The sequence below is a fragment of the Coturnix japonica genome, chromosome 2 (assembly GCF_001577835.2).
Source record: "Coturnix japonica isolate 7356 chromosome 2, Coturnix japonica 2.1, whole genome shotgun sequence".
Classification (NCBI taxonomy): Eukaryota; Metazoa; Chordata; class Aves; order Galliformes; family Phasianidae; genus Coturnix; species Coturnix japonica.
Window position 1 is genome coordinate 21,253,235 of NC_029517.1, and position 16,840 is coordinate 21,270,074.

Here is a 16,840-nt window from a genome sequence, read left to right on the forward strand (position 1 = left end):
TAACGTGGCCCACTGTGTCTTGTGAACAACTGTTCATTCAAGCATTCCACATTTTCCATCTCCTCAGCTGAAGGATCAGTAGAGGAATGGAGACATTTCTGTCAGCAGGAAATCCAACTCCAGCAACACAACACCAACTGACTGCCATTTTGATCTTGATACTTTGCAAAGCCGTTCCCTGAGTGTTGCCACAGACTAAGGAAAAAGAACAAATGCAAATTTTCCTCTTTATGGAATCTTGATGCATTTCTTCACAAGATACCACTAAGAAAAGAACCAGAATTGCGGACTGCGAAGGAAAGTTAAAGAACAGTGACCATGTTTGCAATGGCATTTAGTCAAATCAGCTTATTTCAACAGCTGCTGTTAAGCAGCAGGTATGACTGTTCCATGTAAATCATTAGTCATGAGCTTCTGTGGAAGTCTACCTGCGCAAGACAAGATGAACCCAACTGATTATAATCGTTGCTTCCCTCCTCTGCAGCAGAAATTTGCGCCGTGACACACTATAGCAGCTGCTGGACATTGGCTACTATAATAAAAGTTAATTTGCAAGATGGTGTGAGCAGCAATAATTTTCAACGTGGCAAAACGCTAACAGTTGACCCAACCTTGGGCCACTGCTGTTTCATCAGCAAGCTGAAAAAGGAAGTAAGTCATGAGTCATATAAAATGCTGTAGATAATAGGGAATTATTTAGGTTAGTCAAAGCCACAGCAGGAGTCTGGAGGGATACCAGAGTAACCTAAGCACATCAAACAAGGCAGCACAGTGGCAGCTAAAATTCTTAAATAAAGAGATAGAGAAAACAAGAGGTGGAGTTTGAGGCATTTACCTGGAAATAAAGTAGGACTTTTATGAGGTGGAATAGTAGAAGAGGGGATGAAAGAAATTGTCACAGCCTCCATCTTGCTCTATTAGGGAACCCTGTAAGAATAAAAAATGTTTTAAATTATTTGGTACTAGGTTGGTAGATTCAAACCTAAGCCTCTGATATTTCAATGGTGTAGCCTAAAAACAGGCCCTTGGACTTGGAATGTTTCAGAAAGAGCACAGGGAGAGCTACACTGCAGAGGCCTGCAACTGCTACTGCTGGGCTGGGAGGTGGCACAGGCCACACACTACTGCCCGTTTCTAAGGCAGATTATTTCCCAGAGCAATGCTGCTGAAGGAGAGCCATCCTCTCCAGTTAAAAAGCAGTTAAACTCAATTACAACTTCTGAAATGAGCTCCAAACCTGTCTGCAAGCCATAACAAATGCAGCTGGGGCATCCCAAATTATGGTGCCAGGCATTCAAGAGGGATACTTGTGGGCTGCTTGTACCAGGAGCAGACGAAGTTCACAATCTGAGAAAAGGGATGGGGGCAGCATCCATTGGGCAGCGTGTTTTGTCTCCTTCAGGGAGCTGTAATCACCCTCAAGGCCAGAGCAGCCCCAACTGAAATCCTGACAGTGCCAGGTCAGCACAGCCCAGACTCACCTCGACTAAGGGCTGAGTCACAGGACAGGGCTAGGATGAAAGATCCACCAAAATACTGTAGTTCCTTTTGAGATTAAGTACCAGAAATGGAGTGGCAGGAGGACTACAGCAAGCAGTTTACTGCTTCAGTTGCAAGCAGAGAGATGAGAGAAAAATCAGAATTAAAAACAAACCTTGGCTAGTTTTCCTACTACCTTCCTTCACTGAAATGGAGATAAAGCAGGCACCTGAAACCTTCCAGCTGGAACCAAAAGGAATTTCACATCTCAGCCCACCACCCTCACAAACACTAATCAGGCAGCATAGCATCAGACAGGACAGCCAGCAGCAGAGTCACCTGAGCCAAGCACCCCTTCAACAGCAGCTCCTAAAGGAGCCCAACTGAGCTGTAAAAACTGCCATGGATGAATGACATCAGTGCAGGTCGATGGCTTTCTTCACATGAAGACTTCAGCATGAGGAAGTGATTTAAGAGACAACTAAGCTCTACTAGTCATAAGTAATAGATAATAAGTTCCATAACACATATTGGTGTGTGCAGGTCATTCAGGGTAATTAACAGAATCACACAAAAGAAAACAAGCTCTTCCAAAAAATTTATTAATATTACATATCAATCCGTATTAGAAAACATTGTGGGTGAAATGAATTGAAATTCAGACATGGCTCAAACATAAAAGTGCAATAATATTGCCATAGGCATAATCTAACACAAGAAATACAACGGTGCCTCAGACTATGTGAGATTCGCAGAAGCTTCTGTTGTTTTTTTTTTAAACACAACCAGTAAACATCACTATTAAGACCCTCAACAGATATGTTCAGTGTGTTTAATTAAAGAAAAAACACTGATTTATGTCACAAGAGGATCTGGAGTGTGATATTGTCATGATGTTTGACATTTCAGCTAAGTAACATCTATACTTTCCTTTAAATACTAAGGCAGGTCACTCATTATCTTTGTCAGAGCATTTGTCAAAATATCCCTAATCCCAATTCTCTTCTGTGGGATGAACCAGATTTATGTTTATATTTCTTGTTACAAAGGCTGAAAGGTTTTACTATCAATGTGACTGTAAAGGGTCACTGAAATGACAGTGCCAAAATGCGTGAAATGGCAGGGCTAAGGACCTCTGAACACACTTCTAAAAGGTTCCCTCTCTTTAGAAAGCAGAAGATGCAAAAAAATAATAGTAATAAAAAAATAAATTCCACTGCAGAGACTTTGCTTTGTATTCCCCTTAGTGTCACTAAGGCAACGTTTTTCAAACTCATTTTTAACAGCTGAAATCTTCTCCCAAGGCAGTAGTAATAATCCCCCATAAAAACATGGAAATCTAAATATCTGGCAAAGTATTACTGTGAATACAACAGAGTAGAAGAAGAACCAGAATTAGGTTCATTCTGCTTCTATTAAACGCAGTCCTTTATAAAAAGTAAGTTGGAAAACAAGCAGTTCTGAAAGACAGAACTATATGTCAACGTATAAAACTGTGTGGAAAACTATAATACAGAAAAGAAAAATAAAGGGTCAAAGTGTTTCAAACACTCAAGGGCACGTTAGATTTAAGACTTTGGGTTACGTGTCTGAGGCTTTTTGATCAGTTTCCTTATCATTTTTCTGCGGAGTAGATTTCTTGGCTTGTTGATGGTTGGTTTCTGACTCCCTGCTAAGAAAGTAAAGGAAGAAGTCAGCAAAGCAGAATGACCAAGTTGTTATTACTCTCCATTGCTTGGGCGGCTTCATTTTATTATTTATTATGCTATTAATCCAGTTGAACCCAATAATAACAGCCACGTCAGAAACTGTAAAATGAGTTCTGGATACTTGATTCTCACACACAGGTTTCCAGTGCATCTACTATGGCACTGAACTCTGTTTTTGCTGTTTGTTCTTTTCCTGAGGAAGAATGCAAGACTATATTCTAGCTGCCCCACAGCAGTACCAGAATGGAAGTACACCCTTCACTAATCGCAAAAGTAAAAAAGAAAACTACTGCTTCATTTCTTTGAGCAACAAAAGGGCAAAGTCTAATTATAACTAGTGTCTGTGGGAAGTGGAAAGAAGGTAAAATCATCTGGGCTCCTTACAGAACAGGCTTTCCACACAGATGCTGCAGAATTGTCCAAGGTAGCAGTTAGGGTTATTTCCAGAAGAGCTTACAAAAGCCACACTAAGCATGTGAGTATAGTTCTGAAAGCCAGCACCTGTCAAAGCTGATTGAAAAATCTTTTCCACCACATTGCCTGTTTATCTGCACATAGAGCCCTGAATCCAGTTTCCAATTCATTTGCTTTGACTGAAACCATTTTCTACTCTAGTCTTTTGAAATGAAATTATTCAGGTACCTTATAATTCCAAGAGCTACAGATCGAGTTAAACAGCAGTTGCATATACACATATGAGAGGTTAACTGATTTCAGCTTTAGATTCCAAAAGGTTACAAGAAAGATACTAGGGAGGTGAACTTTGGGAAGGGGAGAAGAGTAGATTTAAGTTGCCTTAAAGATTTACTTAATGTTGCTGTACACTCCCAAGCTATAGAAATGTATATGTACATTAATTAACACTAATTATGCCCTTAACGATGAGCTTTAGTTGACCACACCTTACTGAATTTTGAAATGCACAGGTTAGAACCAATCCTTTGGGTCTTCCTATCTGTTGCACTAATAACAAGACAGATAACTTTTCTTTGTGCCCTTCATCTCTATGAAGAGGGTGCAGAGGAGAGCCCCCAGCGTGGATGTGGCTGGGTGTATGCAGGGGCAGAGGGCAAGATGCTGAAGAGGCGATCTCCTTCCTCCTCTCCTTTTGCATGCTTAGGCTGTAGCCTGGCCCTACCACTTCCAGGGCGTAGTAGATTCAAATTAGGTAATCATAGGCATCTTTAATAGACTTGCACACCATTAGTGTCTCCCTTATAATGCCAGAATGGAAGAGACACAGTCAGAGCGGTACGCCACAGAAATAGTACTGCCATGAGTAACTGGCAGGCAATATTTCTACTTCCAAGGGTCAGCACTCACAGCTCTTCAACTAACAGCTTCAATAGCCATGGACCTTCAAGCCCAGAACTGGATAATCATCTCCCGACTTAAGCCTTCCACACACCTTAAATACAGCTGTACTTGGGCACTGTAAGTGTCTCATGTTTAAAACAGAAATGGGCTTTTGTTGTCGTTGTTTTCCAAAGGCAAAGTGTATGTTAGACACAGCCCTAATTTTTCCCCCTTAGTATAATGGGCTTTTTTGGTTTTTGTTTTAAGTTTTGTGCTGTGTCTGCTTCCTGACTGTTCTGGAGATTTGCATTAATTATGCTTTCCTCTCTCACACAGATTTACATATCAAATAAATCAGACTATTAGATCTACAATAGTGGGTCTGAACATATTTCTGCAGATAACAACACAGCTGTTTTGACTTTGACAAATAGCTGATTTGAATAAAATCATTGAGGAAAAAAAAAACACCATCATCCTCAACCCTCCCCCCCCCACGACCTCAGATTCAACACAAGGGATGAAGCAGAAATCTTCAGCAATGGGAATGAGAAATGGGAACAGGTAGCAGAGAATCAAGAGAGGATGTTAGCTGCTAAAAATGCTCAAGAAAAATGTATATTGATTTCACAACTTGCTTTAATCCCACTTTAAAGAGTCAGGAAGAAAGCAAACCCTTAATTAGTGTTGTTGCTGGTACCGAACAGTTTAAATACTGATTCCTTGTGGGCACTACTAAATTAAACAGTCTTTCTGTGTGTGCCTTTCTCCTCATTTCATTTAAAAATTAAGAATGGTGCAACCACCACACATTACACTTTTCTTGTATGAGCAATTCAACATTGCATTTCAGTTTTCCCTTCCTTTGAGAATACTGAGTCCAAGCTGTAAAATGTGTATATTTGCAAAAAACACAGTGAGTAGAAGAACACACTGAGCACCCAGTGCTGGTACATGGATTGGTTTATCTGCTTCTGACTGACAAAACACCAAGAAATCTTACCTTTTCTACAGACATTGTAGCAGTCTACTTCAGTAACAAAGTTGTTGGCATTTCCACCACAGCCAGTGTACTTGAACTCCTTGCATGATTTACTTGTGGAATCATAGTAATAACGGGTCACTGAAGAGGAACACAAGCCTTCATCCTTTGGGCTATAGCATAACAAGGGACCAGCTTGAAAAAGAAAAAGGAGATCATTTATATAATCTCTATGTTTAACATATTAAAACTTACCCTGCAATCAGTTTGGTTGCTAAACACCTATTGCTCCCACTGAACTGTCGTGAGTGTTAGCAATGACTTCAGAGAGTTACTGAATCCTATTCCTATGAGTTATACATTGGAGAAAGCAGCAGGCAGTCCCAGAAAACAAGCTCAGTAGTCCACAAGTGAAATTCATCTGCTTTTCCCAAATGCAGTGCTGTATTTGGGAGTGCAGAAATGTTCATGGGAGACAGTCTGATTCCATGTTAACACGAATCAAATAGCAATTCCTGTGGAACTACTCTGTAGGTGAGAAAGGCACTATTTACTTTCTCCCTGCTACACAGTTTTGCTGGTAAATCCTACCCACTTGCTGCAAGAAGTACAAAACCCCACCACATTTTTCACAAGAACGTTTAACAAAATCTTCTGTTGCTGGAGACCTTTCACTAACAGAAATTTAAAATAATTCACCATTTGCTTAAGGGAATGGTGACAATCTCTCATTGACCAGGAATAACTACCTCATCGAGCACTAGTAAAGCATAGGCAGCAACAACATTCTAGTATCTCTCTGTTCTTCAAAGGCACTGTCCTGCAATAGGTATTAATCAGGTGTTTATGAAAACATTCATCTACAGTCATATCCTCATAATTATCCTCTCTCCTCATAAAAGTTGGTACAGAGAGGCAGGGAAGATCCACACCAGATGAGGCAAAAAGTCTTTCATCAGTACTTGAATTAAGTGGTGTGGAGTTTTCAGCACTCCCAACAGCATCCCCCAGGCTTGAATTCATAAAGGCACCTCTGCATATATCAGGACATCACCTTCCCGACCATGACAGCCACAACACCTTAGACATCTGCCCCAGCACAGATCTCTCACCTCACTGCCCTTCAGCTTACAGGTGCACAGCTCCCTAGAAGGCAAGAGGCCGGCTGGGTGTAGCTGTGTTCAAATTTAAAGTCACTATATCAGAGTAATAGAACATTCTCAGTAAAAGGCGGGTGAGAGCAGCCACACACCACAACCTGAAGGCAACTATAAGCATCTGTGCTACAGAAGTTTTAAAAAAGCACCAAGGTGCAAGTATCTAGAGCAAAATACCAAATAAAGTATCATCTTCATATCGCTTTCAAACCATCTAGTTTATTAAAGATTTGGAACAACCGTTACTTTTCTCTGGCAGACAGTGATCCACACAGGACTGCAGGTCCCTGAAGTTGTTGCCGTTCCCGTAGCAGCCCCCGTAGATGAACTCCTCACACCTCATTGAACTCAAGTTGAAGGCGTATCTTTTTATGTATCCTCGGCAGGGCCCTGTATCAGCCTCCATTCGGCAGAGCTTGGGCACCTCTGCAACAAGAAGAGTTTCACAGTCAGTAAAACCACTCCTACGTGCCCTCATCCCAACAGCACAGCACTGCATCCTCAGTAAAACAAACCCTTTGTGCCCCCATCCCAACAGCACAGGGCACTGAGTGCACCTGTGCCAACCGTAGCAAAACCCAGCTTGTCCCACAGCATAAGCTTTACAGGAGTCCGATGCATTAATTAGACACTTGTAATACTAAGATTCTAAGGAAGGTGGTACATCCTGCACGGTCCCCTCTGACCCAGCTCCCTGCATAGAGGTCGATGCAGCTCCGCAGGCGCGATGCCCCCCACACCCCAGGGGCTGTGGTTGCTCGGGACTCACTCTTGATGGTCCAGCAGCTCTTCTCGCAGTCGTCGTAGCTGAGGAAGTTGTTGGCGTTGCCGTGGCAGCCGCCGTAGCTGAACTCCTGGCAGCTCTGCGTGTACCTGTCGTAGTACCAGCGCGGCACCAGGGCTCGGCACGGCCCGTCGTCGGGGGGCAGCAGGCAGGAGCGCTGCTTCTCTGCGGAGACACAAGGCCGGGGCTGACGGCACCTTCGCGGTGGCGGCCCCGGGCACCGCCCTTGCCCCGCTCCTACCTGTGAGGCCGCGCGGCGCCAGGGCGGCACAGGCCAGCGGCAGCAGCAGCGCGGGCAGCGGAAGGCGGCGGCCGGCGGCCATGTCGCGGCGGCGGGCGGGAGGGAGGGAGGGATGGCCGGCAATAGGGTCCCGAGAGCGGTCAGCGCTGCTCGGCCCGACGGCAGCGCTTTATATGCGCCGCCACGGCTTCCCCGGGCCGCCTCCCTACTTGCGCATGTGGTGGGAGGGGAAGGGGTGATTCACGGGGCAGCAGGTCGGCAGCGGGGCGCGGCGGGGCGCGCGCCTGCGTGAGCCCCGGGGACGGGGGCGGAGGGGGGGGGGCTCCGCCGGAGCTGCGGGGGGCTTGGCGGGGCTCCACAGCCGTGTTACGGGACGGGGCACCAAGGTAATTTCCTGGTAATGACGGATCCGCGACGTATTCGGCGGAGCCCGAGGCGGGCGCGGGGCGGCAGCAGCCGGCGGGGCTCCGCAAAACCACCCTACAGCCGGCCGCATTCAGCTGCCCCGGCACCACGGGCACTAGGGAACGAGCCGGCCTGCTCCTGACTGGATTTTGATTTTATAAATGCGAGAAAGAGGAGCAAATTCAACCCCCCAAAACCCAGATGGCTGCTCTTGTTTTTCTTCAAAAGTCTCCCATTTGCTCAAGAATAAGAAGCGTCTTTAGTTAAAACACAGAAACATAGAAAAAAACACACACAAAACTACACCTAGAACCGAATAAAATCCTGGTGTGGTGTGAGGCATCATCATGGGACGTATCTGCTGTATGTCAGGATCTTGTTACAGCCATTAGTAGCATGTCCTCATTTCTGGGTAAACTTATTAAGCGCAATGATGGTAATAAAGCTTCAGTTCCTCCAGTAGGAAAAAAAGACCAACCACATTTTCTATTTCCAGTAAAAAATAACAAAAACCACCAACCAAAAAGGCCATTTTTCTAATAATAGGGAACTCTCAGGTGATTTCTATACAATCAGACTGATGTCCTTTAGCTTTCATTGGATTTTGTCGGAATCGCACAGGAAGCCATTGAAATGCCACCTCAAACAATAGCAGCAAAACGAGTGCTGTCATGCTAATACCATTTTCCATTTCCTCTGTGCATGCACACATACAAAACAAAGTTTGAATTAAAGCCGTCTATCCATCAGCCCTGCAGCACGGTGTGGCATTTACTCAGCTGCTTCTCTGCTGTAACAGCAACAAAGTTCACTTAGATTAGGGCAGGTATTTGTAAAAACATATGAACCTGAGGAGCAACTAACAGCGAGTGGTGAGAGCCTGCACTAGCTACAGTCAGCAGAACTGGGCTATGATGCTCCCACCAGCAGCCCTCAGCTCTGGCCCTCCTCTACCACACCGTTCTCTGCACCCACTCCATGCTCCCTGCAAGGGCTGTGCTGCCCTGTACTGTACTGCCCTGTAAAGTACTATAAGCTGTACTGCTTACATCTGGTGGGTGGGAGAGGGGCAGGTAGTGTCACAGAATCACAGAATCACAGAATGACCTGGGTTGGAAGGGACCTCAAGGATCACGTAGTTCCAACCCCCCTGCCTGGCAGGGCCACCAAACTTCCACATTTACTAGATTAGGTTGCCCCGGGCCCCGTCCAACCTGGTCTTGAACACCTCCAAGGACGGGGCATCCACAACCTCCCTGGGCAGCCTGTTCCAGGGTCTAAACACTCTCCTATTGAAGAACTTCCCCCTCACATCCAACCTAAATCTAGGTTGAAGTGTCCTTGTGGCTATATGTATATGACAAGTGTCCTTGTGGCTATAGCCAGATGTGGAAGGAGGGTGTGGGAATGACTGCCTAAAGGGGCATTTCGGGTTCTGAAAACCAAATGGGTTTGCTCAGGCCCACCCAAAGGGAGAGCAGGCCTGCAGCTTTGCTTGGTGTGAAGGGCTGTGGCTGTGCTGAATCCACATCTGTTAGCATCATATGAACGCAGCTGCCAAGAGCACGGGTGCCAGGGCACAAACAGGGTGAAGGGACACTTGTTGCATAGAGTGCACTTTCTGCTCAGGGTCTGGATCTCAGCAGTATATGCAAGCACAGGGGGCTTTCATAAGTCCTTCTTGTGCTTTCTGAACCCACCACTCCGAGTGTACCCCATCCCCAGCACAGCTGCAGGACCCCAGGTGCTCTGTGCAGCACAGCACAGCTGTGGCATGCAGAGCTCTGTGTCCCACCGGCAGCCTGACCCGACAGCTGTTCCTTCACCTCTCTGCTTTTCAGTCTGATCTGCCTGTAGTTTTAACACAGAACTTTGGGGGAATGTGCGCAAGAAAAGCACCTGCTGCGACCAGTTCACCTCTCAGCACGCCAGTGGCACACGACCACGCAGCACTGAGGCACAGGAGGAGCAGAGTAGAGGGCTGAGCGCTGGGCAGCCCCCGGCTGCCTCTGCCACACGGGGCGAGGAGGGGGGCGAGTGCCGGCAGCCCTCCGGGTGCGGGGCGCTGGAGCCCCGCAGTGTGAACGTCCCGAGAGCGGGGCCGGGCGGGCCGTAATCCGATTAGAGGGGATTAATCCAGAGTTTAAAGGCCGGGCGGCGCGGGGCAGGGTGCCCGGCGCGGTGGGGAGGAAGCGGTCGCCGCGGAGCAGCCCGGCGGCACCGGGTGAGTGAGGCCGGGGGCGGGCCGGGGGCGGCCGTCCCACCGTCCCACCGTCCCACCGCCCTACCGGGGGCTCCGGGCCCGACGGCCTCGCTGCCCAGCGGTAACCCTTTGTCCTCCCTCCCTCCTCCCCTCCCTCTCTCCGCGCTCTGGCAGCGCACACCATGCCGGCGATCAACATCGAGGATCTGAGCGAGAAGGACAAACTGAAAATGGAAGTGGAGCAGCTCCGTAAAGAAGTGAAGCTGGAGAGGCAGCCGGTGAGCGAGGGGCCGCCGGGCGGGCCGGGGGCTGAGGTTGGGGCGGGGGGCGGCCGGGCAGCCCCGGCGCGGTGCCGTCGGGCGGTGGCGGTGCCGGGCGGGCAGCCCCGTGCGGAGCCCGGCGGGGCGGAGCGGGAGGGACCCGTCCTGGCGCAGCGCGGGGGTGATGGGGGCCCCGCAGCGGGGAGAGGAGCGCTGAGCTCTAACCGACGGCTCTTGCCCAGCAGCCGAGCCGGGGGAGGCAGAATTCCTCTCCTATGTAAAAGACACCGGGGCGTTGGGGGTGCGGTGGCCAGCGGGGCTACCCCGGGCGAAGGGTAGACTCTGAGGGGTTGGTGCCCCATAGCCGAGTTCTGTCCCGCTGTGTTCGATGGGAGCACTATACTTTCCGTCACAATTTCTTTCCACAGGTGAATAGTTTCCAGTGGTTTTTATTGTTGTATTATTTCACATTTTCTATAAATGGAAGAACACCATTGATATTGCTCTGTGATGAAACTTATTTTTTCTTCTGTATGTTTTAAATCCATATGCCAACAGGGAAAAAAAAATACATCTAGACAAACTCTTCATTTCAGACTAAAAGTGAGTTTATATTAGGGGATGAGTGGAATTGTTTCTGTCTATTAGGTCTAGGTGCACAGCCAACTAAGTAAGAAAGCCACAATTATAACAGACTCATAGAATGAATCACAGAAGGACTTGGCTTGGAAGGGACCTTTAAGCCCACCCAGTTCCAACCCCCTGCTGAGGGTTCGTTGCCACCCAACCACATCAGGCTGCCCAGGGCCCCAGCCAACTTGGCCTTGCATGACTTCAGGGATTGGGCACCCACAGCTTCTCTGAGCAGCCTGTGCCAGCGCCTCATTGCATTTTAGGCGTCAGTTAAATGGCAGTGGTTGTAGATGTTATGGCCTATGGATCCAGAAGTATTAAGGGCTGCACATCTGAGTACTACAGGGGCGTAGATCATCCCTCAGAGCATTCCCAAGCTCCTGAAATACTCTGCAGAATGTATAGATTTTAATTTTCTTAATAAGAGTTTAAAACTCCTGATGTAAATAAATATATATTTACATATTCTGAATAGTCTAAATATTCTCATATTTAGTCCATATATTCTAATAAACCAAAAGATTTTAGGGAACTGTATTTTGAAACCATCTGCAGTGAAGCATAGTCAGCATCCTCAGTTTCACCTCTGCACTCTACAAAAGCTTCACAGTGAGCATGAAGTCTGTGCTGTAGGTACCATAGCCAGAGGTAGTCAGGCCTTATTCTGTGCACCCTGTGGTTGAGGATTAACCCTGAGCTACTTCTGATGGCTCAGAGGCTGTGACACAGTGGGTAAATTCACCATCTCGCTTGGCATAACTTTACCTATGGAGTAAGATATAATTATGGAGGAGCCTTAAATTAGAAATAATGGCCCCTGTTGGCCTGGCAGCAGATGGATTCTGTTGCTGACTGCGCTGTTGTGTCTGTGGGTTTGGCAGGCACAGAGCTGGGAACTGTGCTTAGGGGCATCCCTGATCCTGACACCTGAGGACAGCGTCTGTCCCACAGGAAGGGAACTGAGAGGTGTGAGTGGAAGTGACAGACGCTTTGTAGACACAGAGCATGTCGTGGAGCTGAAATGTTGATCCTGAGTGTTGCTTCATACAACTATATGGACTGATTTAAGAGCTGGAAGTTTAACAGTGTAGCAGCCAATGGTGCTGGCCTGTGGTACCCAGTGGGCGGGCAAACAGGGAGAGGTGTGAGCTCAGCACCTGGCTGCTGAGCAGTGCATGAGCTCCGGCAACGTGTCTGTCCTCCCCGCAGGTGTCCAAGTGCTCCGAGGAGATCAAGAACTACATCGAGGAGCGCTCAGGAGAAGACCCGCTGGTCAAGGGCGTCCCGGAGGACAAGAACCCCTTCAAGGAGAAGGGCGGCTGTGTCATCGCCTGAGGAATACCCCAGCCCGCTGGGCCTGGTCCGGCAGCGCAGGAGCGGTTTTTGTCTGTCGTTCTTTATTTTTTTTTTCTTTTTTCTTCTTTTTTTTCTTAAATAAATGGATGAATCTGAAAGCAGGGTCTCATCGCTTCTCCGCTCTCGCCACCTGTTCGCCTCCTGCTCGGGCCGGTAACTCGAGAGGGCTCGAAGGGCGGAGCGGAGCGGCCGGCGGAGGCCATGGCGCTGCGGGGCGGCGGGCGCTGGGCTGTGCGGGCCGCGGCCCTGCATGGCGGCGGGCGGCGGCACGGAGGGCGGGTAGCAGACACGGCGCAGCACGGCGCCTTGCGGGAGGCCCTCAGGAAGGTACCGCGGGGACGGCCCGGCAGCCAGCGGGGCCTGTCTGTTAAACTGCACCGGGTGCTGCGCGGCGTGTTGGCACCGCCTGACTCCCCTTTCACTTTAAAAGTCGGGTAGCGGGACTGTGGGGACTTGTGCGAGTGGGGTTGGGCTGCTGTGCTGCCTGTGAGTGGGGAGGGAGCACAAGAGGGGTGTTGGTGGAACTTGGCCTGCCCGAGTGGGAACTGAAGGTCTGGAGCACAGAGCTGGAGAGCACTCAGTTCCCTCCCAGCCCCTGCAGAGCACGGGGTAAGCGCTGGCTGTGGACACCAAGTGTAAGGGCATGTGGAACAGAGCCCGTTTGTCACGGTGGTGTTTCTAGAATTGGGTCCCCTTGAAACCGAATGATAAATCGAGAGAAGGAGACACTTCTGGTAAGGTCAAATGGAAGTTGAATGCCACTCTGCGAATAATGATGGCAGTGGTGAATTATCTGTGTTCCCAGCAGTGAGGTCAATGTCACCTGCAGAAGGCTGTGGTGTAATTAAGCAACGCATGTCAAAGTTAGAGAATTAGGTTTTTTTAATGTTAGAAAGCCTTGGTGTGGAACCCATTGGGAGGGATGGTGTGGGGGCAGTGGGATGGAATAGGATGGGGTGGGATTGGATGAGATGAGATGGGATGAAATGAAACAGAACAGAACCAGGTGAAATGGGATAGGATAAGACAAGGTGAGACAAGCTGCATGTGTGAGAAGTGTCTTTAAACTGTGTAACTGTGAGCGATCTGCTGAAGTTCATTTGGAGCAGGATGTACATTCCTAGATGGGCATGATGGAGTGTGGGGTGCTGTCCTTGATCTGCCTGTAGGTGAATGCTCAGCTCCTGGCTGGTGCTGCACTGTAGTTTTGTAAGAGCAATGCACTCTGGGTGTCCTAATGTTAGATCACTGATATAACTTTGGAGCTGTACTGTTAAGAATCTGATGGAAGCTTTTAAAAATGACTTGAAGAGTCTTACACTTTTATGGATAATTTACCCTTTCCCCAAGTTTCTCCTCTTTCTGTGTTTAATGTGGAGAAGGGATTATTGGGTCTACTTCTGATTCAGACAATTCTTCAGGTTGTTTTTGAGCTTTTTTGGAATTAACTTTCATACTTCCAGAGTTAAAGCAGGATATTGCAAAGGCTATTTAATTCATCAAGCTTTCTATGGCTAAAGTTAGGCCTCTTATCCTTGAACTTTTGCAGTAGCGTGTTCATTTTCCGTGTTCTACAAAGAAACCTGGTGCTTGACTGCCTTCCTTATAAATTAGTTTCATTCATCTAAATTCTTGGACATTCTTCAAAGCAGGAATGAGCTGGCAGGGAAAGGATCAGTAAAAGGGTTGAAGATGAATCCTCTTCTGTCATTTGGGTGAATAATACAGGATTGTTTTGCTTTTATCGCAGTAACAGGCCTGTATGTCTGCAAAGTCACCTACCTTGCACTGTTCCCTACTTCTGCACTGTCCCCTAGTCCTGGAATCTAGGAGGCTTATATAACCCTTATTTCAGTTTCTGTCAGATCATATAGAAAAAAATAATCTTTGCCAGTTTACATCAGATTCAGTCTAATGTTGTTTACTCTAAAGCTTCCAGCAGTCAGTGTTTGTTTTGGCCTAAGCTAAGACCGACCCCAGTGAACTCAAGAGAAACTGGAAAGTAAGCACTATGGCAGAGAATGACCACTGAGTATCTGTAATGCGTTTTAAATGTAATGATTATTGAATTTGGGGTACTCTTTCCACTAGGCTAATACATACGCAGCTGCCTTGAAATCAGAGAAGCAAACTGCAATTCCATTAGTGAAAACTGTTATTATTTTTTTTTACTTCATTTCTTTTATTATTATTATTATTTAAATCTGTTAAATTAATGTACTTTTAATGATCTGTACTTCTCCAATTGTTCTGAGCAGGATGAGGAAGAGACTCCTGTAATTCCAGGAGCCATTTTTAGCAAGGGTATTGAAATAACCTCGTGAGTGGTTTCCTTTACTACTTCATAGGTCACCACCCTTCCTCTTGGAAATCAAAAACCGTAACTTTACCTTGTTAAACAATACTTATAGTGCACTGGTATTCTACGATTTGATGCAGTATTTAAATTATAGTATTGGGTGAGATATCATTTTACACACATTTATCTGTTGTGCTCGTTATATTGGAGCATAAAAGAGCTGGATTAAACACTAATTTTCACTATAAATATCCATTAAAATTGTTGTAAACTCTCTGTCAAAATAATACGGCTATTTTGGATAGTCTGCAGATTACCACTGAAGTGTGACTATTGTTACTGCTGGAGCACTGTAGTTAGAGGTGTTTTGTCCATCTTCTATAGCAAATCACAAAAACCAGCACTGAAACAGCAAAGTCGTTGGCTGCTGGTACTACAAATAAATAACTTAAAACACTTTCTCATTAAATCAAAAGAGAAAATGAGAGAGGAAAGAGCAGAAGTTGCAAAAGACGTGACTTGGATCTCTAATACAGTATTTGTCATGCATTTGAGGTCAAAGTTTGAGAAGGGAGGCGGTTGAATGTGACATTAGTAAACCTCACAGCTTTTGTACGGATCTATGTAAGGGAAAGAGAGTTCCCAGATTCTGGGATATATGCAGTAGTCTTTGTCATCTTGTGTCTCACAGAAACGTTTTATAACATTTTGAAGCCAGATCCCTTTCTGTGTAGACAAACACAGAAATATCCTTTCCTAGTGCCAAGAATTTTGGACAATAATGTAACGAAGTGTTCATAGTTGATTTTTGTTGTAATCTGGGTGGCTGGGATATACTACTGTAATAGGAAATACCACCAAAGACATTCAATAATACTTTATCATTGTCACACCTGATAGGAGTAGGCAATGCAGCTGTGAACTTCTGACAATTTAAATTGTATCTTAATAAGCAGTTTGTGACTGAGCAAATGCCTGTGATTTACATAGGTTGTGCCATGACCGTTCAGGAAATGTAGCTTTCTTTAAATCATATTAGGTCCCGTTAGTGTAACAATGTGTGAGTAAATTTAACCCTGCCCCAGGGGCACATTGATAAACGTGGCAGCTCCCAGTTAGGTGTCATTGTACTCTGAAAGCTGTTCTTTCAACTTGCCTTGTTCTGGATAGATTGTTTTTTTATTATTTCTTTTTCTTATTAAGCCTCAAAAGGAGCAGAAAAGCCTGTATCAGGTTTGATAGATGAGCACTGATGGATTGCTGCAAGGAGACTTCTGAGATTCTTCATGTGCTACTTAGTATTATTTTCTGTCCTCCAGCCAGGCTTGTGGGCCTAGTCAACAACTGTTGCTTATCAACCTGCTTTAGGAATAGAAGGTCCCAGGTCATTAGCCCTGATAGCACCACCAGAGGTGTGTGTGTTCCCTCAGGTGGGTTTCAGTCATTAGTTCATAGCTTGTCATAAAAAAAAATTAATGCCTTGATTTGTCTGTAGCAGTAAGGCAGAGCAAGCTTGTCTCCAATCTGCCATTTTATGTGCTGTAGCCTTCAAAGTATACCATGTTACCTTGAGACAGGGAAAACTAGTATGGGCGTCATGCCATGGTGTTTGACAATGGAGCTGCTCCTCAGGCAGATTTGGGAGGGCCGTGAGTATTGCAGTTAGAAATTTGCAGTGGGATAAGCAGACGGATGTGTGCCGTAATTCCATTTTCAAAGACAGAAGTGGAGATTAGGAATGTCTCCTTTATTCTGGAGAAGAAACCAGCCCTTTCCCAGGGGAAGCTGATAAAATTCTGTTGTTCACCTCATCCAAAGAGAAATGTGGAACATTTTATTTCAGCTTAGCTTTATCCCAGCCACAAGAAAAAGGAAAAAATGGAAAGTAGATGGAACAAGAGCATGCTGAATAGAAATGTTTCCCATGATGCTGGAGCAATGTGGTAAGTAGATTCTGTGTAAGCTTCTTGTGGTTGAGATGACAGTCCAAATCTTTAGTTGATGATTCAGCATTCAGGACTAGCAGTCCTTCAGTG

The 16,840-nt window shown here is 46.4% G+C and overlaps 3 protein-coding genes across 6 annotated transcripts in view; 2 read left to right on the forward strand and 1 right to left on the reverse strand.

Moving 5' to 3' along the window:
- Positions 1-2,062: 2,062 nt before the first annotated feature.
- Positions 2,063-7,781, reverse strand: TFPI2 (tissue factor pathway inhibitor 2). 2 transcript variants are annotated; one of them, XM_015853561.1, is made up of 5 exons: positions 7,649-7,781; positions 7,393-7,572; positions 6,870-7,049; positions 5,488-5,661; positions 2,063-3,148 (listed from the first exon to the last, which is right to left on the reverse strand). In XM_015853561.1, the coding sequence occupies exons 1-5, from the start codon at positions 7,728-7,730 to the stop codon at positions 3,048-3,050; spliced, it is 717 nt and encodes a 238-aa protein (XP_015709047.1). In that variant the 5' UTR covers positions 7,731-7,781; the 3' UTR covers positions 2,063-3,047. The 2 variants fall into 2 exon arrangements, with proteins under 2 accessions (XP_015709047.1, XP_015709045.1); XM_015853559.1 differs by having other exon boundaries at positions 2,063-3,151.
- A 2,244-nt stretch (positions 7,782-10,025) lies between these two features.
- On the forward strand, positions 10,026-12,603 carry LOC107309092 (guanine nucleotide-binding protein G(I)/G(S)/G(O) subunit gamma-11). Its single transcript, XM_015853565.1, has 3 exons — positions 10,026-10,277; positions 10,431-10,534; positions 12,359-12,603. The coding sequence occupies exons 2-3, from the start codon at positions 10,439-10,441 to the stop codon at positions 12,482-12,484; spliced, it is 222 nt and encodes a 73-aa protein (XP_015709051.1). The 5' UTR covers positions 10,026-10,277; positions 10,431-10,438; the 3' UTR covers positions 12,485-12,603.
- Positions 12,604-12,706: 103 nt separating this feature from the next.
- The window catches only part of LOC107309087 (probable acyl-CoA dehydrogenase 6), a 67,333-nt gene continuing 63,199 nt past the window's right edge, over positions 12,707-16,840 (forward strand). The window contains exon 1 of one of the 3 annotated variants that reach the window (XM_015853554.1): positions 12,707-12,832. In XM_015853554.1, coding sequence (XP_015709040.1) covers positions 12,707-12,832 — 126 coding nt within the window. Of the gene's footprint in view, positions 12,833-13,133; positions 13,240-16,840 lie in introns of those variants that run through there. The other 2 variants (XM_015853557.2, XM_015853556.2) reach the window with 2 other exon arrangements.

Coding starts and splice junctions, on each gene's coding strand:
- TFPI2 (XM_015853559.1), bottom strand. CDS start 7,730: ATGGCCGCCGGCCGCCGCCTTCCGCTGCCCGCGCTGCTGCTGCCGCTG. Junction 7,050..7,392: donor GAGCTGCTGGACCATCAAGA/GTGAGTCCCGAG, acceptor TTCTTGTTGCAG/AGGTGCCCAAGCTCTGCCGA. Junction 3,152..5,487: donor CTACAATGTCTGTAGAAAAG/GTAAGATTTCTT, acceptor TTACTTTCTTAG/CAGGGAGTCAGAAACCAACC.
- LOC107309092 (XM_015853565.1), top strand. CDS start 10,439: ATGCCGGCGATCAACATCGAGGATCTGAGCGAGAAGGACAAACTGAAA. Junction 10,535..12,358: donor TGAAGCTGGAGAGGCAGCCG/GTGAGCGAGGGG, acceptor TCCTCCCCGCAG/GTGTCCAAGTGCTCCGAGGA.